Here is a 24,023-nt window from a genome sequence, read left to right as displayed (position 1 = left end):
ACATCCAGCTGAAAAGGACGGAAAACTTCCGAACTGGAGTGCTTCGAAAGACGGCACCATCTTTCCTAAAAGTCGAATGCACAAATGCACCGAGACAGTCCGTGGAATGCGCACTAACTGTACCCGATGACGAATACTTTGTTCGTTGTGTTCTGGCAGGTAAATTCGGTGATCCACCGTATCGGGAATCATTCCTAGGAATTGAATTCTTTGAGATGGAAACAGACTTGAATTCTTGTAGTTGACACTCCAACCGTGCTGAACTAATACCTTAAACGTTAGTAAGACATGTTGACAGAGTATCTGTTGAGACGGAGCTTTGATGAGCCGATGGTCTAACACGGAATTATTATCCCTGTCAGGGATCTCAGAGGAGCTCTCATGACAGATATCACTTCCCGTGAATACCCGAGGTGATGTAAGTACTCCTCCCTGGGATCATGCGAAATTATGAATCTGTAGTAAGTGAGATACTGATTGAGCCCATGTAGGTTCAATATTGGTTTGACAGGGCCATCTGGCTTTGGAACGACAAAAACTGGAATAATAACCGTGATCCTGTTGGTGACTGGGACCGGAATCAAACTGCTCAAACTACGAGAGATTGTATCACGGTCTGCAGAATCGCCTTCTTGTCTTCTGACAAGGCAGACCTGTGTTGAAAATCGAACTCTAGCTTGTAACCTTTGCACACTAAATTGCGGATCCACCCATCTGTGGATGCGCACAACTGAAGATTGGCGTTGGCTGGAAACCCATCCTGCTCCTGGCTTGTTGGTATACTTGGCTTGGCGTCTTGACGACGGTTATACCCCTTTTACACTCGCAGAAAAATCCCGGGATATTGCACGTGAACGCGCATCATCCCGGGATTTTTCTCAGTGTGAATGGGTACAGGGTCCATTTCCCGGGACGAGCATCCCGGGATTTCATCCCAGGTCTCGACCAGGGTTGAACCCGGGACCGTCCCGGGAAGCTGGCAGTGTAAACGGGTATACCGGGTCAAGGCGACCCGGCACCCATTCTCTTCATAGGAGGAGGCGGTGCTTGGAGAAGATTATCTCCAAGCACCGCCTCTGGGAGACTCAGCGGTGACGTCACTGACCCGGCAATATGCCGGGTCAGCCCACTAATGTGAAAGGGTCATTCCCGGGAATGTGTCCCGGCAAATATACCGGGACACATTCCCGGGAATGAACTTCACTGCGAGTGTAAAAGGGGTATTAGTGGTTTCTTTACCACGTGTACAATGTGCGGTTGTTCCTGTAGCACGGCCTCGAAAGGGCTGAGGTCTAAAGGATTTGAACGCTGGTTTAGATTATGTCCTCTTAGAGGAAAACAGAGTCACCCCCCTCCCCAGTGGCCTGAGAAATGCATTTGTCCAACTCCGGATCAAATAACCTGTAGCCAGCGTAAGGCAACGCTACTATTTCTCGGTTGGAGTCTGCATTTGCTAGACAAGAACGCAGCCCAAGCACACGTCGTGCCGCAATTAGTGAAGCTGAAAACTGGAGAACTAACCTGGTCGACGTCCATAGAAGACGTATATGGATATTCAGCTGATTGTCAGATGTTATAAATGAGAAGTATAAGGTGGTCTTGTTGTAGGGACAACTTTAGCTGTGTTAACCACGCAATCATAGCCGTATTCACCCAAACTCCCACCAAAGCAGGTCTAAGCAACACCCCTACTGCTATATGCATTGACTTTAGCATAGCTTCTAGCTTACTCTCTGACTGATTTTTAAGCGTTGTAGCAGCTGGAGTTTTGACCTCTGTTAACTGCGTATTAAGAGATCCTGAATAAGGAAACACACTGGTGTTCTGTCGTTTAGCAAATAACACTTCATCATTTGAAAGAGGGTCTTCAGTCTCCGTAAACTGCAGAACCTAATGCACCTTATGATTATCAATGGTCGGGCTTTCAGTAACCTCACTATCTGACTCCTGGCCCACTCTACCTACCTCATGCTCCTCTTGATATGTGAGGTCTGACCTTGAATTGTCAGAATGCAACATAGCCGAAACTGGCAAGTTGTAAAACAAATAATAACTATATTTCGGAATTGAGCTAGACTTTGACCTTCCTTCTGGCATCTCAGGAGGAATTGGCCTAGCCTCAGATCTAGCCGCCTGTTGCAGCGGCCAATGCCGATAGTAAACCTGCCATTATATTCGCCAGCATTCCCCAAGGGGAATTAGGGTAAGGGTTCATTTTTGCAGGCGTATGTCAAGACATACTGTGCATGTGGTAGTTCCATCAGGTAACAACAGACATTGCAGCTAAGATGCTTTTTTTCTTTTGCATTAGCCTTATACATTATGTACACCCAGACAAGTAGACAAAGGCAGACAAGTCACACGACTCTGTATAAGGCCGAAGTGCAGTGCACGTGGGCCAACCTACACTCAGTGAAACCTAAGCTGTCCGATCCGACTAACACCCATACACCATCTGGAGGGCTAGAGTTGTAGGACAGCAACTTACTGGAAGAAGAACCAGGAAGGAATGTTAACATGGCGTCCTGCCATGTGCTTCTCCCCTATTAGCTGCTATGAGTATATATTTTATATACAGACATTTTATTTATATATATATATATATATATATGGAAACAGGATTCAATTCCTGCGCTGCAAGTCCATGTATCCAGAGTCTTTATTAAACGTTAATTCTGTGCTGCTCAATCCCACTCCCAGCCAGGGAGCAAAGGTATTGGTGCTAGAAACAAGACAAGGAGAGCGCACTGGTAAACGTAAAATCATTTACTTGGTATAAAAAAGAGTAATATCCACATACATAGCAGTAAGAGTATCCAAACTCAGCGAGGTCCACACATCGTCAGGGGAAGACTGTGATAGGTCGAAACGCGTTGGGCGTGGCTAACTGCTGAGGACGTTGTGACGTCACCCGCCGGGTCCGGAGCCGACGAGACAGTTTTCAGCTCGGTGAGCGCTGTTCCAGAGATCGTGTGGACCTCGCTGAGTTTGGATACTCTTACTGCTATGTATGTGGATATTACTCTTTTTTATACCAAGTAAATGATTTTCCGTTTACCAGTGCGCTCTCCTTGTCTTGTTTCTAGCATATATATATATATATACATATATATACACACACACACACACACACACACACACACATACATATCTATTTACATACACACATACTCACATATATGGACACATACACATATGGTAACATAGGCTTAAGAGCCTGATAGTGTCCAGCAGCCATTAAATAACTTATACCCCTTACACAGGCTTAATAGCCTGAACTGCTTGCTGCATTAAAATGCAGCTTAGTTATGGAGCCTCCCGCTATCTTCTATGCAGGCATTCTCCCCCCTCCCCCTGCAGTGTCGGACCGCGGCAGCAGTCAGAGCTGTCTGCGGTCAGCTTTGCCCCCTCTCCCCCTTAAGAATACATAGCTGCTGGAGTGGAGAGGAAGGAGGACGTGGAGCCGGAGACTGGGGAGCGTCAAGCGTGTGTGGGGGAGAGCTGTCCGCGGCCGTAGTAGGGGTTGCGCCACGCTGAGAGCCAGTGAGCGTCTCTACGGCAGTGCTGGGAGACTGGTCGCTGACTCTGTACAGCTAGCGCCCAGCGGCAGCGCGGCTGGGCCAGGAGCACACATAACACGTCCCTGCCCACTGGAGCTGGCGGCTAGGAAGCGGGCAGCTGGGGTGTGTGCAATATGTGGCTGGGCAGGGTAGCTGGGGACACATAGGGTATAAATAAACATACAGTCCCCACATAGCAACACCCCCAGCAATATAAAGCAAGGGAGCGGCGGCAGTGTGAGCTGCCTAACCGCTCATTACCTGACCCAGTGGAGGCAATCACGGGGTTTCTCTGCCAAGGTCTGTCCAGCTCCTTTATGCAGCCTGAGGCTGCAAGCAGCTCCTCTGCTTATGGTCTATGACAGGGCTCCTCTCATGAGCACTGACAAGCCATCTGCTGCCCTTCTGCAGCAGCAACAATCCCGGACCCAAGCTTCTCTATAAGTTGGGAAGGGATTGAGGAGAAAAAATTAAAAATAAAATCTTGATTGAAGAATATGTGGAACTTCGTCCACTTGTACCTTCCCGACTGAGTCCTAGAAAAATACTGAAGTCTCTATGGGAGTATGGAGGGGATGGACATTTACTAATTTAAATATTTAAATGTGCCTATCCCAGCTACGCACCGTCCATATCCCAAGAGTACTCCAGTGACCCCTAGTGGATGAAAAAGAAATCGTCCATTTGACACCTTTTAAGAGACCCGATTACTTTGATTTTGACAACTAATAGACCTCTATATTACAGTACAGTATATTGTTTTTTTTCGTGTACAGTCTGATTTTGCATACGTGTGGTACGCTAAATGGAATTTGGCTCTTAGTTTTTCAGCTAATGAAACTCGTTGTTAAAAATCTGTCAGGCGTAGTAAAGAGAAATGTACAATACTACATCGTTATTATTTTTTAAAAAAATTGTTATCGTTTATTTGTAAGGTGATACTAAGGGTATCCAATTAGCCGCAATATTGTGGTTTCGCGGTACAAGGTATGTGATAGATATATTGGGGTGCTTTGAGTGGGACAAGTGGTTTTTTTTTTTTTAAGTCCCCTAAAGTCCCCAAAAATGACCCAAATATATTCTTATACCGATTTTCTCTATCGTCCTAGTGGATGCTGGGGTTCCTGAAAGGACCATGGGGAATAGCGGCTCCGCAGGAGACAGGGCACAAAAAGTAAAGCTTTAGGATCAGGTGGTGTGCACTGGCTCCTCCCCCTATGACCCTCCTCCAAGCCAGTTAGATTTTTGTGCCCGGCCGAGAAGGGTGCAATCTAGGTGGCTCTCCTAAAGAGCTGCTTAGGAAAGTTTAGCTTAGGTTTTTTATTTTACAGTGAGTCCTGCTGGCAACAGGATCACTGCAACGAGGGACTTAGGGGAGAAGAAGTGAACTCACCTGCGTGCAGGATGGATTGGCTTCTTGGCTACTGGACATCAGCTCCAGAGGGACGATCACAGGTACAGCCTGGATGGTCACCGGAGCCTTGCCGCCGGCCCCCTTGCAGATGCTGAAGTAAGAAGAGGTCCAGAATCGGCGGCAGAAGACTCCTCAGTCTTCTAAAGGTAGCGCACAGCACTGCAGCTGTGCGCCATTTTCCTCTCAGCACACTTCACACGGCAGTCACTGAGGGTGCAGGGCGCTGGGAGGGGGGCGCCCTGGGAGGCAAATGAATACCTATTTTGGCTAAAAATACCTCACATATAGCCTCCGGAGGCTATATGGAGATATTTAACCCCTGCCAGAATCCGTTAAGAGCGGGAGACGAGGCAGCCGAAAAAGGGGCGGGGCCTATCTCCTCAGCACACAGCGCCATTTTCCCTCACAGAAAGGCTGGAGGGAAGGCTCCCAGGCTCTCCCCTGCACTGCACTACAGAAACAGGGTTAAAACAGAGAGGGGGGGCACTAATTTGGCGATATGCTTATATATATATTAAGATGCTATAAGGGAAAACACTTATATAAGGTTGTCCCTATATAATTATAGCGTTTTTGGTGTGTGCTGGCAAACTCTCCCTCTGTCTCTCCAAAGGGCTAGTGGGTCCTGTCCTCTATCAGAGCATTCCCTGTGTGTGTGCTGTGTGTCGGTACGTGTGTGTCGACAGGTAGGAGGACGATGTTGGTGAGGAGGTGGAGCAATTGCCTGTAATGGTGATGTCACTCTCTAGGGAGTCGACACCGGAATGGATGGCTTATTTAGGAAATTACGTGATAATGTCAACACGCTGCAAGGTCGGTTGACGACATGAGACGGCCGACAAACAATTAGTACGGTCCAGACGTCTCAAAAACACCGTCAAGGGTTTTAAAACGCCCGTTTACTTTAGTCGGTCGACACAGACACAGACAGGGACACTGAATCCAGTGTCGACGGTGAATAAACAAACGTATTCCTTATTAGGGCCACACGTTAAAGGCAATGAAGGAGGTGTTACGTATTTCTGATACTACAAGTACCACAAAAGAGGGTATTATGTGGGATGTGAAAATACTACCATAGTTTTTCCTGAATCAGATAAATTAAATAAAGTGTGTGATGATGCGTGGGTTCCCCCCGATAGAAAATTATGGGCGGTATACCCTTTCCCGCCAGAAGTTAGGGCGCGTTGGGAAACACCCCTTAAGGTGGATAAGGCGCTCACACGCTTATCAAAACAAGTGGCGGTACCGTCTATAGATAGGGCCGTCCTCAAGGACCAGCTGACAAGGCTGGAAAATATAATAAAAAGTATATACACACATACTGGTGTTATACTGCGGCCAGCGATCGCCTCAGCCTGGATGTGCAGAGCTAGGGTGGCTTGGTCGGATTCCCTGACTAAAAATATTGATACCCTTGACAGGGACAGTATTTTATTGACTATAGAGCATTTCTATATATGCGAGATGCACAGAGGGATATTTGCACTCTGGCATCATGAATAAACGCGATGTCCATAACTGCCAGAAGATGTTATGGACACGACAGTGGTCAGGTGATGCAGATTCCAAACGGCACAGTATGGCCGTATAAAGGAAGAGGACTTGTTTGGGGTCGGTCCATCGGACCTGGTGGTCACGGCAACTGCTGGAAAATCCACCGTTTTTTACCCTAAGTCACATCTCTGCAGAAAAAGACACCGTCTTTTCAGCCTCAGTCCTCTCGTCCCTATAAGATCATATCTGCCCAGGGATTGAGGAAAGGGAAGAAGACTGCAGCAGGCAGCCCATTCCCAGGAACAGAAGCGTTCGACCGCGTCTGACAAGTTCTCAGCATGGCGCTGAGACCGTACAGGACCCCTGGATCCTACAAGTAGTATCCCGGGGGTACAGATGGGAATGTCGAGACGTTTCCCCTTCGCAGGCTCCTGAAGTCTGCTTTACCAAGTCTCCCTCCGACAAGGAGGTAGTATGGGAAAAAATTCACAAGCTGTATTCCCAGCAGGTGATAATTAAATTACCCCTCCTACTACAGAAAAGGGGTATTATTCCACACTATATTGTGGTACTGAAGCCAGAAGGCTAGGTGAGACTTATTCTAAAAAATTTTTTTTGAACACTTACAAAGGTTCAAATTAAGATGAAGTCACTCAGAGCAGTGATAACGAACCAGGAAGAAGGGGACTATATAGTGTCCCGGGACATCAGGGATGCTTACCTCTATGTCCCAAATTTGCCCTTCTCACTAAGGGTACCTCAGGTTCGTGGTGCAGAACTGTCACTATCAGTTTCAGACGCTGCCGTTTGGATTGTCCACGGCACCCCGGGGTCTTTACCAAGGTAATGGCCGAATTGATGATTCTTCTTCGAAGAAAAGGCGTCTTAATTATCCCTTACTTGGACGATCTCCTGATAGGGGCATAGTCCAGGGAACAGTTGGAGGTCGGAGTAGCACTATCTCGGATACTGCTACAATCAGCACGGGTGGATTCTAAATATTCCAAAATCGCAGCTGATCCCGACGACACGTCTGCTGTGCCTAGGGATGATTCTGGACACAGTCCAGAAAAAGGTGTTTCTCCCGGAAGAGAAAGCCAGGGAGTTATCCGAGCAAGTCAGGAACCTCCTAAAAACAGTGCATCATTGCACAAGGGTCCTGGTAAAAATGGTGGCTTCCTACGAAGCAATTCCATTCGGCAGATTTCACGTAAGAACTTTTCAGTGGGATCTGCTGGACAAATGGTCCGGATCGCATCTTCAGATGCATCAGAGGATAACCCAATTTCCAAGGACAAGGGTGTCTCTCCTGTGGTGGTTATAGAGTGCTCATCTTCTAGAGGGCCGCAGATTCGGCATTCAGGATTGGATGCTGGTAACCACGGAGCCCAGCCTGAGAGGCTGGGGAGCAGTCACACAAGGGAAAAATTTCCAGGGAGTGTGATCAAGTATGGAGACTTTTCTCCACATAAATATACTGGAGCTAAGGGTAAATTTATAATGCTCTAAGCTTAGCAAGACCTCTGCTTCAAGGTCAGCCGGTATTGATCCAGTGGGAAAAACATCACGGCAGTCGCCCACATAAACAGACAGGGCGACACAAGAAGCAGGAGGGCAATGGCAGAAACTGCAAGGACTTTTCGCTGGGCGGAAAATCATGTGATAACACTGTCAGCAGTTTTTCATCCCGGGAATGGAAACTGGGAAGCAGACTTCCTCAGCACGACCTCCACCCGGGAGAGTGGAAACTTCATTGAGAAGTTTTTTCCACATGATTGTAAACCGTTGGGAAATACCAAAGGTGGACATGATGGCGTCCCGTCTGAACAAAAAACGGGACAGGTATTGCGCCAGGTCAAGAGACCCTCAGGCAATAGATGTGGACGTTCTGGTAACACCGTGGGTGTACCAGTCGGTGTATGTGTTCCCTCCTCTGCTTCTCATACCTAAGGTGCTGAGAATTATAAGACGTAGAGGAGTAAGAACTATACTCATGGCTCCGGATTGGCCAAGAAGGACTTGGTACCCGGAACTTCAAGAGATGCTTACAGAGGTCTTATGGCCTCTGCCGCTAAGAAGGGACTTGCTTCAGCAAGTACCATGTCTGTTCCAAGACTTACCGCAGCTGCGTTGTCGGTATGGCGATGGAAAGCCGGATCCTAAGGGAAAAAAGGCATTCCGGAAGAGGTCATTCCTACCCTGGTCAAAGCCAGAAAGGAGGTGACCGCACAACATTATCACCACGTGTGGCGAAAATATGTTGCGTGGTGTGAGGCCAGGAAGGCCCCACAAAGAAATTTCAACTCGGTCGTTTCCTGCATTTCCTGCAAACAGGAGTGTCTATGGGCCTCAAATTGGGGTCCATTAAGGTTCAAATTCGGCCCTGTAAATTTTCTTCCAGAAAGAATTGGCTTCAGTTCCTGAAGTCCAGAAGTTTGTCAAGGGAGTATTGCATATACAAACCCCTTTTTTGTGCCTCCAGTGGCACTGTGGGATCTCAACGTAGTTCTGGGATTCCTCAAATCACATTGGTTTAAAACCAGTCAAATATGTGGATTTGAAGCATCTCACATAAAAAGTGACCATGCTCTTGGCCCTGGCCTGGACCAGGCGAGTGTCAAATTGGTGGTTTTTTCTCAAAAAAGCCCATATCTGTTTGTCCATTCGGACAGGGCAGAGCTGCGGACTCGTCCCCAGTTCTCTCCCTAAGGTGGTGTCAGTGTTTCACCTGAACCAGCTTATTGTGGTGCCTTGCACCTACTAGGGACTTGGAGGACTCCAAGTTGCTAGAAGTTGTCAGGGCCCTGAAAATATGTTCCAGGACAGCTGGAGTCAGAAAATCTGACTCGCTGTTTATACTGTATGCACCCAACAAGTTGGGTGCGCCGGCTTCTAAGCAGTCGATTGCTCGTTGGATTTGTAACACAATTCAACTTGCACATTCTGAGGCAGGCCTGCCACAGTCTAAATCGGTTAAGGCCCATTCCACAAGGAAGGTGGGCTCATCTTGGGCGGCTGCCCGAGAGGTCTCGGCATTACAACTCTGCCGAGCAGCTACGTGGTCAGGGGAGAACACGTTTGTAAAATTCTACAAATTTGATATCCTGGCAAAAGAGGACCTGGAGTTCTCTCATTCGGTGCTGCAGAGTCATCCGCACTCTCCCGCCCGTTTGGGAGCTTTGGTATAATCCCCATGGTCCTTTCAGGAACCCCAGCATCCACTAGGACGATAGAGAAAATAAGAATTTACTTACCGATAATTCTATTTCTCGGAGTCCGTAGTGGATGCTGGGCGCCCATCCCAAGTGCGGATTATCTGCAATACTTGTACATAGTTACAAAAATCGGGTTATTATTGTTGTGAGCCATCTTTTCAGAGGCTCCGCTGTTATCATACTGTTAACTGGGTTTAGATCACAAGTTGTACGGTGTGATTGGTGTGGCTGGTATGAGTCTTACCCGGGATTCAAAATTCCTCCCTTATTGTGTACGCTCGTCCGGGCACAGTACCTAACTGGCTTGGAGGAGGGTCATAGGGGGAGGAGCCAGTGCACACCACCTGATCCTAAAGCTTTACTTTTTGTGCCCTGTCTCCTGCGGAGCCGCTATTCCCCATGGTCCTTTCAGGAACCCCAGCATCCACTACGGACTCCGAGAAATAGAATTATCGGTAAGTAAATTCTTATTTTTATGTACCCCAAATTTAACAAGAGCACTTATTTTGCTGAAAAAAGCTTTCTATAATTTTTTTTCACATTTAAAAAAAAAATGCATGTAACAGCCATTTGACCTAATTTCATGACACCAAATAGTTTTATTATGGCCACTAATAGACTTCTCTAACGTTTTCATATATGAGTTTGGCACTTTGGGGAGTACGGGAAGATTTCCTTACTTTCTCCTATACTTATCTCAGCTTTTGCCGGCTAGAATTATCGCGTGAATACCGTTATCGCGAAAAATGGAAGCACGCAGGCTGCGATGAGCCTAATTTTCGGGAGCTAGGTGCGATAACATTAGCCACGATCGCGGATCGTATTATTTGGCTAACTGGATACCCCTTAACTCTTTAGATTTAGAGAGTGGAGAATGCAGTACAGTGTAGATAGCATGTGAAAACAAATGGTAGAGATGTACATGCTTATGAGAGAAATACATTCCGGTTACATTGCAGGTATGTTGCATGCAAATATATTTTAGACATTTTTTTGTGAAAACAAAAGCAGGTTCTGTATACATTAGATCACAGGTTCTCAAACTCTGTCCTCAGGACCCCACACAGTGCATATTTTGCAGGTCTCCACACAGAATCACAAGTGAAATAATTGGCTCCACCTGTGGATATTTTAAAATGTGTCCATGAATAATGAATACACCTGTGTTCCTGCTAGATGACCTGCAAAATGTGAACTGTGTGGGGTCCTGGGGACAGAGTTTGAGAATCTGTGCTTTAGAAAAACCTTTTTTTGCATAGTTTCTGTACTCTGCCTAATGGAAATGGAAAGCAGAACCAAAATTTGCTTTGGAGAAAGCGCTTTCATATTAGACAGAAAATACGAATTGTAATATTAGATACTATTTTAGCTAGTGGAAAAAAAAACAAGTTTGACCATTGTCTGTCTTTAAGCAGGGGTACTGCATTCGCAAGGAGACTTTGGAAACCCTCAGCCTCAGGTAATATCACAATCATTTCTATTTGTCAACTTGTTTATATGTCAGATGAATTCCTTGTTCACAAATATTTTCATATCTAAAGCTGGGTATGCACTATACAGTTATCTGTCAGACGATCTGTCCAATCTGTCTGGTTGAAACGCAAATCTGGTAATGTATGGGAGCAAATTACAATCGTACATTTGCTCCCATACTCTGGAAAGCAGACAGAAATGTTCGTTTAGACAAATTGGTTAAATGAAACAGCTTTAACCAAATTAAATAATTTTTTTCCAAAGTTTGGGAGCAGATGGTCGTTTGTCATTTGTGCCCATACATTACTTTATTTTTTATTTAAACCTGCTAGTTTTCAATTATCGTCTGACAGATAATTGTACTTAAGACTAATAAATTCCTTATAGGTCAGAGTACGACACTCAGCTCTTCCACAGGATCCCTCTCGCCCTGCAAACCGCCGTGGTTCTTCTGATTTATCCAGTGGCCATTCTGAAGGAGAATCACACGGGTCTGAGAGGCCAAACAGTAAGAGCTCTCTATTAAACATACCGAAGAACCTACTAATGTTAAGCCTGCCTCTCCCCATGCTCTGTAAATGTCAGAGATTTGAGTTAAACAATAGTTGTCAGTGTTTGGCTGTTGACACTTGTTGTGCTGCTGTCTATGTCATAGTAGGAATGGAATTCTAGCTTTAGACAAATTCCAATCTCCCTTTCAGATCCAGTCAGTCCTTGTCTAATGTGGTTATCACTTTGTTGTTTTTTATCTTTCGGGTTCATTTTTCCCCCAATTTGTATTTAGTCACTTTTACCCTCCCTTATCGTATTTAGTCTGCCAGAGTCTGCTTTCTTAATTTTTCATCTCCTTTCTCCATCTTGCAAATTTGTATGTCCGCTTCTTACTACTTACAGGTGGGCAGCGTAGGAGCAGTTCAGGAGGATGGAGCTTGGCTTCTGCTGATAGCTCGGACTCCCATATGCTTCAGCACTTCTCTGGACTTCTTCATGGTTCTTCTCCGGTTTGTGAAGTTCGGGATCCTCCTGTACCTTGTGACCCTCCCAGCACAGACAGCTGTAGAAACGGTGCTGCCTCACACATGGAATTGCCTCTCCGTCGTAGTCTCTCCAAATCTGACTCTGACTTGTTAACATGTTCCCCCCCAGCCGTTGGTGAAGGCGAAGACTGGAGCCGCAGCGAATCTCTCACTAATTGTGCTGCTGGAGGCAGCAAGAAGAGATTAGAGAAGTCCCCTTCCTTCACTTCTGAGTGGGATGAGGTCAGTCAGTGCTATGGGGAACCACTTGAATGAAATGTGAGTGGACAGTAAAGGGGGAGGGTAGGTTTGTGAGTTGAGAATTGTGCAATGATTTTTATTTTATTTTTTAGATTTATACAGGAGGTTTGAGATTTGTATTAGATAAAGTGAGTCTTTGTAGGATTGATGAGAGACTGGCTCCGTGGGGGCTAAAGATTTTATTATTGGGGCTGTTGTTGTGTAAATAGCCCTAACAATAATGCTCTTCCAGCAGAGCCTTCAATTGGCCCCAGAACGACTGCCCAAACAATACGTAAGAAGGACAGTCAGCCGGGAGCAGTTGTGAAAGGGGCAGATTGCTTGTAGCTAGCATCTATGCTTCTATCTTAGCTGTGCTTTTTGTTATCTTGTTTTGGTGGTGCTGTCAATTGTATTGTGGTCTGGTGGAGGAAATTGTCTACTTGTGTCTCATTATAAATTGCTTGGCCATTGGGTCAGCTATTATTTTCACTTTTGGTGTTAATGGGTTATCTGCTGATGCGTGGGAATAACATGTGTAAGGGTACAAATACACCCTGTTCTGGTGCCTGCTTGCTTGGCATACCTTTAAAAGGGGAAGTGATCTAAAATGCTACTTTTAAATATTTGACATTTTTAAATATAATAGTGTTGTACATATATTTGTACATTTTGTTTAAATTATTTACATATATTATTCTTGTCACGGTCTTAAATCCTGCAGAAGTCATTTCTATAGCTGTCTGAATTAAACTTTCAGCTGTGCCAATCTGCGGATTGTAAGTAGGTACTCCACAGCATCAATAAATAATAATTCATAATTTTCACATTACATTAAGATGCATCTTTATTATAAACAGTGAACATCCCTTTTAAAGGCCTGTTATAATGCAAGCAATCAGTAGTCGTATGTCACTTTTTCACTCTTTATTCACTTTTGTGAGACCGTCCATTTTGCTCTTTCATTTTCACTCTTTGTTTCCTAACAGATCGATAAGATAATGAGTTCCATTGGTCAGGGCATAGAATTTTCTCAGGAGCAACAGGTCATGGCAGGTAACTTAGTGTAAAGTCAGCAGTATGTTATGAATGGCTTGCTGCACCGCATGCATGAGTAATACTTTTTTTTCCATTGTTCACACCCCCAGGGTCTCGTATTCCAGGTCAAAGTGTAGCCCAGTGGTTAGAATCTCTGGGTCTTCTGCAGTATGAGAGCAAATTTGTATTAAACGGCTTTGATGATATTCGTTTTTTGGTGAGTTAACAAATTGTTACGTTAAAGGGAAATGTGTTCTTACTACATAGCAGTCTTTTATTAGAAAAGCACATGAGATTGTTATTCTTGAAGATCCTTCAGTTTACACCTATTTAAGAAACAGACATTGTCGTAAATATATATTTCTGCTGCGCGGTACACTGGGCTCCACAAGGAATGACGTTGGGTGTAGAGTAGGATCTTGATCCAAGGCACCAACAGGCTCAAAGCTTTTGACTGTTCCCAAGATGCACAGCGCCACATCCTCTATAACAGGCTTTTTCAACCAGTGTGCCATGGCACACTAGTGTGCCGCGACCAGTTGCAAGGTGTGCCGCGGAGCCAGAGCAGCTTCCTGCACCTTCAGAGTGAACTGTTGGCCCAGGCTCTTCTTAGAGCATCAGTCGTGCTCCGGCCGTGACCTATGCCTTGAAAATGGTGTGATATCAGAGGTCACGGCCGCTGCGTCTCACCACCCAACCAGCCCACCTGCCTGCATACACATCTTCCAGTTCCCACATGCATACACGGCTTTCCTTGTCAACCCACATCCACACCTGCCCGACCGCCCGCTGCTCAGTATTCGCAGAACTCCACAATGAACAAGCCCCGCCACTGAGGGACAGGGAGGAGGACAGCTGATAATATTTTATTTTATTTCTCCTGTGGGGAACAATAGGGTTTATGTGGGGAGAATAAGAATTTATGGATTTATGGGGGGGAACAATGTGAATAATTCATGTGGGGAGCAACATGATTTATGTGGGGAGCAATGTGATTGTTTTATCTGTGTAGGCCAATGTATGTGTGGATTTTTATTTTTTTTACTGTGAGGGCCAATGTGTGCGTTTTCTTTTTTTCTGTGGGGAACTGATGGTGTGCCTTGGCAATTTTAAAATATTGTTCGGTGTGCCACGAGTAAAAAAAGGTTGAAAATCACTGCTCTATAACCCCACCTCCATGCCAGTGAGCTGAGTTTGTAAGTTGGTGCCTTGCAGTATGCAGGCACTTAACAGGAGGCTGTCCTAAGCAGCCTTTTCAGGGCTTCGTTTTACAGACTGAAAACAGAGAATATGTAAAGAAGACTTCCAGGGCTGCTGCAGGCACAGTCTGATAGACTTTCCTGTGTGCAGCTCCATCACCCCCAGCGGCGCTGTATACTCCTGCGCCGCGGTTGCCGGGTTACTACAGTGGAGGCGCCGGCTTCTTCCATCCTAGCGTGAGTCACGCACAGCTCGCAGGATCGCGGGACCGCAGACAAAGGGGGAGGTAAGGGGCTTCTGTGCCGCACTTTACCGCGATCCAGCGCGGGCGTGGAGGCGGGCCGCACGCTGCCGTGGACACGGGTAACTGAGCTGATGTTCCACTAGCCACCATGGTTTATATTATGGGCACAGGTCAAGGGGGATGTTGTACCAAATTCCCCCCGCTTTATCTTTACTGCCCTCACACCCGGTGGGGATGCCAGCAGGGGGAGCAGGTCGGACCTGAGGCCCCTCCCCCCAGCACGCCATTTCAGCAATGTTCCCGCCCTGGAGCTGCTTCCCTCTCCCTAATTCCCGATCATCAGCCAATACAGATAGAGCCTTGCTGTTTCCTGGGGTTGCTGGGGCAAATCCTCCTCTGTGGAACCGCCTGACTGCCAGTGCTGTGCTTCCTACAGGACACTTGAGTATTCTACCTGTCACTGGGACTGTGTTAGTTAAGAAAGAGTACATACCTTCAGGGTTGTGTGGTACAAACACCCTGTGATATACATCCAGTGCTTACTGTGTTAGTATGGCTATATGTGATAACTACAGGTTGAGTCTTCCTTATCCAAAATGCTTGGGACCAGAGGTATTTTGGATATGGGATTTTTCCGTATTTTGGAATAATTGTATACCATAATGAGATATCATGGTGATGGGACCTAAATCTAAGCACAGAATGCATTTATGTTACATATACACCTTATACACACAGCCTGAAGGTCATTTTAGCCAATATTTTTTATAACTTTGTGCATTAAACAAAGTGTGTCTACATTCACACAATTCATTTATGTTTCATATACACCTTAAACACACAGCCTGAAGGTCATTTAATACAATATTTGTAATAACTTTGTGTATTAAACAAAGTTTGTGTACATTGAGTTATCAGAAAACAAAGGTTTCACTATCTCACTCAAAAAAGTCTGTATTTCGGAATATTCCGTATTTCGGAATATTTGGATATGGTATACTCAACCTGTATAGATATAACAGAGTATTACTTTGTATTGCTAGACTAGTGCTGTTTATGGTACATAATTTCTGCATGGTACGCTTGTGACTATATATGTATATATATATATATATATATATATATATATATATATATATATATACAGGTTGAGTATCCCTTATCCAAAATGCTTTGGACCAGAGGTGTTTTGGATGTGGGATTTTTCCGTATTTTGGAATAATTGCATACCATAATGATATATCATGGTGATGGGACCTAAATCTAAGCGCAGAATGCATTTATGTTTCATATACACCTTATACACACAGCCTGAAGGTAATTTTAGCCAATATTTTTTATAACTTTGTGCATTAAACAAAGTGTGTCTACATTCACACAATTCATTTATGTTTCATATACACCTTATACTAACAGCCTGAAGGTCATTTAATACAATATTTTAATAACTTTGTGTATTAAACAAAGTTTGTGTACATTGAGCCATCAAAAACAAAGGTTTCACTATCTCACTCTCACTCCAAAAAGTCCGTATTTCGGAATATTCCGTATTTCGGAATATTTGGATATGGGATACTCAACCTGTGTGTGTGTGTGTGTGTGTGTGTGTGTGTGTGTGTGTGTGTGTGTATATATATATATATATATATATATATATATATACTCTCCCAATCAAAGAGTCACTCCTGGGCTGCCAATACGGTGAATCAATAAGGTGCTTTATTCAACGTTTCGGGGTACTATCCCCCGTCATCAGGACACACAACCCGGGGGGTAGTACCCCGAAACGTTGAATAAAGCACCTTATTGATTCACCGTATTGGCAGCCAAGGAGTGACTCTTTGATTGGGAGAGCATGTGTGAGGTTGGCAAACCTCTGGAGCGCACCCTGGCAAGTTACTAAAATATCCTGTGGAGTGCCAGCTGAGCAGGTTGGATATATATATATATATATATATATATATATATATATATATATATGTGTATGTAGCTGCTGCGTAGTTGCCTTATTGCAGGGTATTTCACTCAGCGTGCTATTCCTATATTGCTATACCTGACGGGGCCTAGTTTTTCAGGTTTTTCTCTGCAAATAATATAGGATTGTTTCACAAGATATACTAATGGGGTATTTTTACTTGTGATTTATAGTCACCATATATTCTATATCTATTGAACTCCAGGTCTGTACCTTCTTCGGCTCATTCTCTGAGAGTTTTCGTTAGGTATAGTGCTTTGTACCGGGTTGCCCATTACTGTGCACATAGTTATGTCTGCTACACGTGGCAACGACATTGGGGTCTCTCCCACAATGCGTGGTTGTGAGGCCGCGGACGTACTGGAGGATAATTTAGCAGCTGAGAGTTCAGGTTCAGGGGGTTCCTTACCCCCCAGTGGGTTGGTAGCGCTTGGGGCATCACAAGACCCACCTTGAGCTGCATTCTCCACATTGTTAAACACGCTTGTGATTAAATTGACGCCTCCCTGTGGGACCACCTGTGCCACTACCACAGTTCATGGTCCCTGCTGTGAACCCGCTACGGGTGGATCAGCTTTCCACTCAGTTACAGCATTTGAACCGATCCATGTCTAAATCTAAGGGTCACTCTCGCCCACATAAGACTAAGTCGTCTTCTGGAAGGGCGATTACCTCCTCCCAACCCACGGTTTTGACCAACACGTCTTCTGAGGAGGATGGTGCATATACTGACCCTGCTGACGCTGATGTTTCAGATGGGGAAGTGAAGTCATCCGTGGATGTCTCGGATTTGATTGAGGCGATACGGCTCATTCTTCAAGTGTCTGATGATTCTGAGCCTGAAACCATCTCTAAGAAACCAGATAGGTTTAAGCGTAAGAAGGTGGTTAAACAAGTTTTACTCTATTCTAAACACCTGTTTGACATACGTCAGGAATCATGGGAAAATCCGGGAACTAAATTTACACCGAATAAGAGACTGTTGGCTCGCTATCCTCTCTCTGCGGAGGTGTGTAAAAATTGGAAAACTCCTCCGCCTGTAGATTCTCATGTGGCGCGTATGGTTGTTTTCTCTTCTCTGTCAGTAACTACCATCACCTCTCTGAAGGAACCGACGGATCGTCGTGTGGAGGGCTGTTTAAAAGCAATTTATACCCTTTCGGGGGCTGTGCAAAGGCCAACTATTGCAGCGACTTGGGCTGCTGAAGCTGTTGAGGCGTGGGCTCAGGAGCTCGAGGCGGAACTGCCGAGGTGCTCGCGGCCAAGGCTGCTACTGCATCCATTTTGGCCAGACGTATCCTTTGGTTGAGATCCTGGTCTGTGGATTTGGATTCCAAGAAAGCCCTGGAGGTGCTTCCTTTCAAGGGAAATATTCTCTTTGGAGCAGACCTCAATAAGATTGTGGCTGATCTGGCTACGGCTAAAACAGCTTGCCTACCTAGTACAAATAAGAACAAACACCAGGCCGGCGGTCAATTCTAATAATGCTTCCAAATGTCTAAAAAATAATTTATTGTGATAACAAAAAACAATAGACATACACACTTAATAAAAATAGACCACACTAATTTAGATCACATAAAACTGAGGTGTATTACACCTCTAATATCTAGTAGCAACAAGGGAGAAAAAAGACTCTTTTGTGGGCGCACTCTTGTCTTAAATTAGCGTATGAAACGATAAGAACAATCTTCTAAAAATTAACTTTTATTAATACAATAGTAAAATATTCAGTGGTCAAAACAGCATCAAGATAATATTTAACAGCAATAATTGAGCTGATATTGGAAAGTATAATGCAGTACTACAGTAAATAGTAATTAAATGCCGAAAATCGCATAATAACATTCGCTGCCGATGTCCCAGGTATAGAAAAATGTATTAGCCCAATCAATAAACGTATCAAATAAGGCACATAAGTGCGCTAGCTAAATGCTAGTGTAATTGAAGTGCCTGATGATGTAATAAACCCAGCTATCGTAGGAAAAGACAGAAAAAGAAAAAAGATGTAGGGAATGAGATAACAGTGTGAATCTGCTGTCAGTGTTAGACTCTGAGCGTTATAAGCCAATCTCTTCTCTACTAAACTGGGTATTCTTCAAGGGTCGCCCACTTGAGTACTGGCCCAGCCCGACACTGATTAGCTTCCAAGATCGGACGGTTTTTGGGCGTTACCAGTGTGGTATGATAGTAGAGACAACAGGAGAATCCGATGCTACTGGAATCACTGATGAGAGTTCACGAACTACATAGTAATAAGGAGTGTCAGGGATAAGATGGATCTGCTGCCAGTGTTAGACAGGGATCGACCCTGAATCAGTGGTGAGAGTCCATGAAAAAATAGAAAAAGAAATGAAACAGACAAAAGCAAACGGGACTTCTAGGTGCCTAGTGGAAAAAAATCCCTCTAATCCAATAGCCGAAAAAGAAACTAATGTTAGAATGGTCCGAGACGATTCGTTCTGGGGCTAGATATAAAGTTCAGCAAATATTGAACATTCATCTGCGCCATACATTAACAAGGGAAAAATTTATCTAGGTAAAGCACTAGAATACAGTATACTAGAAGCCTATGATATTGTGTGCTGAGAGATTGCAACACTTATGATACTAGTGTTGCATAAGCTGTTAATATTTAAGCATTGTATCAGATACAAAGAATGTCACTGGAGAACTGGTATCAAACAGATATGGATGAATAGGTAAATAAATATCTGATTGGTTAAATATATCCTAGATTCACAAGTGAACAAATAAACAGATGAATGTGCACAGACAACAGATTTCCTTATTATTGCAGTTGTAATAAGTACATAAAGCACATATTATTAAATGTTAAATGCATGAACATGTATGAAAGAACAAGAGTTATTAATGGAACGCTGACAAAACAGTTGCATAGGTGCTAATAATAAATGAAAAAGATTAAATTACAGTATAATAACTGGATTGGCAGTATGATAATGTAAAAGAACAAGGGGGGAGGGGGGTGGGGGGGGGGGGAGAGAAAATGGCAATGGGACACTGATATTACCGTGGCAAGGTGCGAGAGCTGCTGACCGGTAAAGGCGGTTTTAATTCCCGTCGTGACCCGTCCGTGGGTGCGGTGAAATTGTCTCGAGCACTGAGACACTGTCCATGCAGGGCCGTGCGTGGCCGCCCGGCAAGGTGCAGGCACTGTGGAGCTTGTTAGCAGAAGTCTGCAGTATTGTCCGTGAGCCCGGACAGGCGCCGGAGTCCCGTGAGGAAAAGAAGTCAGTCCAGGAAGAGGTCACCTGAAAACGGACCCGAAGAGGCGTCGGACAGCAATGGGTGTGTGACGCCGGGAGCGGAGAAGCTGGGTTTGAAGATATGTCGGGCAACGGAAAACCGAGGACGGCAGTCGAAAGTAGGAGAGGGAAGACGCGTTTCACCCGTGACCGGGCTTGATCACTCCCGGCGTCACACACCCATTGCTGTCCGACGCCTCTTCGGGTCCGTTTTCAGGTGACCTCTTCCTGGACTGACTTCTTTTCCTCACGGGACTCCGGCGCCTGTCCGGGCTCACGGACAATACTGCAGACTTCTGCTAACAAGCTCCACAGTGCCTGCACCTTGCCGGGCGGCCACGCACGGCCCTGCATGGACAGTGTCTCAGTGCTCGAGACAATTTCACCGCACCCACGGACGGGTCACGACGGGAATTAAAACCGCCTTTACCGGTCAGCAGCTCTCGCACCTTGCCACGGTAATATCAGTGTCCCATTGCCATTTTCTCTCCCCCCCCCCCCCCACCCCCCCTCCCCCCTTGTTCTTTTACATTATCATACTGCCAATCCAGTTATTATACTGTAATTTAATCTTTTTCATTTATTATTAGCACCTATGCAACTGTTTTGTCAGCGTTCCATTAATAACTCTTGTTCTTTCATACATGTTCATGCATTTAACATTTAATAATATGTGCTTTATGTACTTATTACAACTGCAATAATAAGGAAATCTGTTGTCTGTGCACATTCATCTGTTTATTTGTTCACTTGTGAATCTAGGATATATTTAACCAATCAGATATTTATTTACCTATTCATCCATATCTGTTTGATACCAGTTCTCCAGTGACATTCTTTGTATCTGATACAATGCTTAAATATTAACAGCTTATGCAACACTAGTATCATAAGTGTTGCAATCTCTCAGCACACAATATCATAGGCTTCTAGTATACTGTATTCTAGTGCTTTACCTAGATAAATTTTTCCCTTGTTAATGTATGGCGCAGATGAATGTTCAATATTTGCTGAACTTTATATCTAGCCCCAGAACGAATCGTCTCGGACCATTCTAACATTAGTTTCTTTTTCGGCTATTGGATTAGAGGGATTTTTTTCCACTAGGCACCTAGAAGTCCCGTTTGCTTTTGTCTGTTTCATTTCTTTTTCTATTTTTTCATGGACTCTCACCACTGATTCAGGGTCGATCCCTGTCTAACACTGGCAGCAGATCCATCTTATCCCTGACACTCCTTATTACTATGTAGTTCGTGAACTCTCATCAGTGATTCCAGTAGCATCGGATTCTCCTGTTGTCTCTACTATCATACCACACTGGTAACGCCCAAAAACCGTCCGATCTTGGAAGCTAATCAGTGTCGGGCTGGGCCAGTACTCAAGTGGGCGACCCTTGAAGAATACCCAGTTTAGTAGAGAAGAGATTGGCTTATAACGCTCAGAGTCTAACACTGACAGCAGATTCACACTGTTATCTCATTCCCTACATCTTTTTTCTTTTTCTGTCTTTTCCTACGATAGCTGGGTTTATTACATCATCAGGCACTTCAATTACACTAGCATTTAGCTAGCGCACTTATGTGCCTTATTTGATACGTTTATTGATTGGGCTAATACATTTTTCTATACCTGGGACATCGGCAGCGAATGTTATTATGCGATTTTCGGCATTTAATTACTATTTACTGTAGTACTGCATTATACTTTCCAATATCAGCTCAATTATTGCTGTTAAATATTATCTTGATGCTGTTTTGACCACTGAATATTTTACTATTGTATTAATAAAAGTTAATTTTTAGAAGATTGTTCTTATCGTTTCATACGCTAATTTAAGACAAGAGTGCGCCCACAAAAGAGTCTCTTTTTTCTCCCTTGTTGCTACTAGTTACTATTGACTCAGGGTGCACCACCAAATTAGAAATACGAAATTAAGGTTTTTCTTTTTATCAGTCTATTTTGGTTATTATATTTATTTGTTAAATTTGTAGACCAGTGCGGTATTTCCCCCCTAGACCTCTAATATCTATATAAATATATATAAATATGAATAGTAGAAAACCATATAAGAGAAGGTCGCTGAAATTTATAGGAGGAGACTCTCAGTTTAATTGGGTTAGTCTCAGAGTTGTTCCATAACTCACAGTTCAAATAAAGATAAATCCTCCAACTGATGTATTTAGCATCTATGACCATATAGAAGTGTCCTGATTTGATATAAATATTTCCATGGAGTGGATAGATACAATGATATATAACCGTACGGTTGCTGCTACTCACTGAGGCACTGTGATTGTCCTTACTGCGCAGAGTTACTTGTTGAAAGCCGCTCTATATCACCCTATGCACGGGTGAGACATCCGTCAGCGGCACGTTCAAATGGAGACCGTTCCCTTCAATGCGGCACAGTGTTAATGCACCGGGCCGCCGTGCATAACCCCCGGCTCGGATAGAACAGTGCTCAACAAGGCGGGGTATTTGGAGGTTCCCGATGCAAGGGAAGAGTAGATAGTGCAGTCTCGTCACAAATGAGCAGATTACCGGCTACTGGTAGCAGACAGCCAATTAGGTATATGTTGGTATATTTCTCCTGTGGGCACTTAATGGTCTGTGCGACCCTTTCTCTCTGTACCCTCAACGCGTTTCTCCGCACCCCAGGCGGCTTCTTCAAGAGTCAGTGTTCTTCTCTGAGCACTTTTTTCAATCTTTTATACCCTGTCCTTTGTAATCAGTGAAGACAGGTGTGTATGGAGTCTCAACAGGTGTAATGAAATCATTGCTCTCATACACCGACAGAGTTTGGCTCAGAGTATCACTAAACGTGGTCTATTAGTAAATACAACATTTATAAACAACCTAATAAAAATGAATCTTACCAGTGTCAATTTTTTACATATAAAAAAAATTTAAAAAACATTTAATGCCATGCGGACAGAATAACATGAGACCTAGAACTACACAATTATAAACTAGAAAAAATCACGTAGCTATATATCTATAGCCTCATGCACCCCCTAATGGGGGAAAAAATATATTTATATCTACAATATTAATAATGACATATCCATAATATAATTGTAGACTACAAGTACCTCCACTATAATTTATTAAATGTTAAATTTCATTTTAAATAATTTATCAAACGTGGAGCAGAGCATACTGCTCCACATGTCTGCATACACACGCCCCTTCATGTTGATGTACCTATAAACCTATATATCAATACTCGTAAAATTTAGACAGCTGAAAGACGGGGCAGCCAGTTCTATGCAGATAAATATAATTTAACATAAATATTTTTACCATAAACTTTTAGGTACTTCTTATAATCCAGAACTAGGGATTTCTAAACTAAAATGTTCTATATGTCAGCATCCAGCCCAGCAAGCAGACTTTAAAGCTGGCGTGCCACTAGCAATATAGGGGCAACGCCAAGTCCGATCACAGTCATGGGTGCCAGCCTAACAACATTACTAAAAATACACATATATGTACAGAAAAAACTCTAAACACCCAAACCATATAGAGTCTGCTCTCTAAATAGAAGAATATTAATTCAGTGAGAGGTATGATAACGGATCGTGTTAACATTCAAACAAAACGAAACTACATGATAGTCTATTTGAATTCAAGGTCTATAGTCTCATTTAACCCTTGTGGTTTCAAGGTTTGTAGTTTCCAAATCCATGCAGCTTCCCGACGACATAATGTTCTAGATCTGTCTCCACCTCTAGGAGTAACCTTAATCTGTTCAAGACCAATTAGTTGGAGACAGGCAGGATTACTAGCATGAATTTCAGCGTAGTGACGTGAGACACTATGATTCATATATCCCTTAAGGATATTTCTCCTATGCTCCATAAATCGCAGCTTCAATGCCCT

The 24,023-nt window shown here is 44.1% G+C and overlaps 1 protein-coding gene and 2 pseudogenes across 6 annotated transcripts in view; 2 read left to right on the top strand and 1 right to left on the bottom strand.

Moving 5' to 3' along the window:
• ANKS1A (ankyrin repeat and sterile alpha motif domain containing 1A) overlaps nt 1-24,023 on the top strand; it is a 599,988-nt gene that overhangs the window by 452,379 nt on the left and 123,586 nt on the right. For 3 of the 6 annotated variants that reach the window (XM_063954919.1, XM_063954917.1, XM_063954921.1), the window contains 6 exons: nt 11,099-11,145; nt 11,547-11,667; nt 12,054-12,418; nt 12,672-12,710; nt 13,405-13,471; nt 13,564-13,670. In XM_063954919.1, coding sequence (XP_063810989.1) covers nt 11,099-11,145; nt 11,547-11,667; nt 12,054-12,418; nt 12,672-12,710; nt 13,405-13,471; nt 13,564-13,670 — 746 coding nt within the window. The remainder of the gene's footprint in view (nt 1-11,098; nt 11,146-11,546; nt 11,668-12,053; nt 12,419-12,671; nt 12,711-13,404; nt 13,472-13,563; nt 13,671-24,023) is intronic. The other 3 variants (XM_063954920.1, XM_063954922.1, XM_063954918.1) reach the window with 2 other exon arrangements.
• LOC135052613 (5S ribosomal RNA) lies at nt 18,949-19,068 on the bottom strand (annotated as a pseudogene).
• On the top strand, nt 21,441-21,560 carry LOC135052612 (5S ribosomal RNA; annotated as a pseudogene).

This window comes from Pseudophryne corroboree, chromosome 2, assembly GCF_028390025.1.
Source record: "Pseudophryne corroboree isolate aPseCor3 chromosome 2, aPseCor3.hap2, whole genome shotgun sequence".
Taxonomy (NCBI): domain Eukaryota; kingdom Metazoa; phylum Chordata; class Amphibia; order Anura; family Myobatrachidae; genus Pseudophryne; species Pseudophryne corroboree.
The sequence above is the reverse complement of the archived record's forward strand: the minus strand, read 5'-3'. Positions and strand labels throughout refer to the sequence as shown.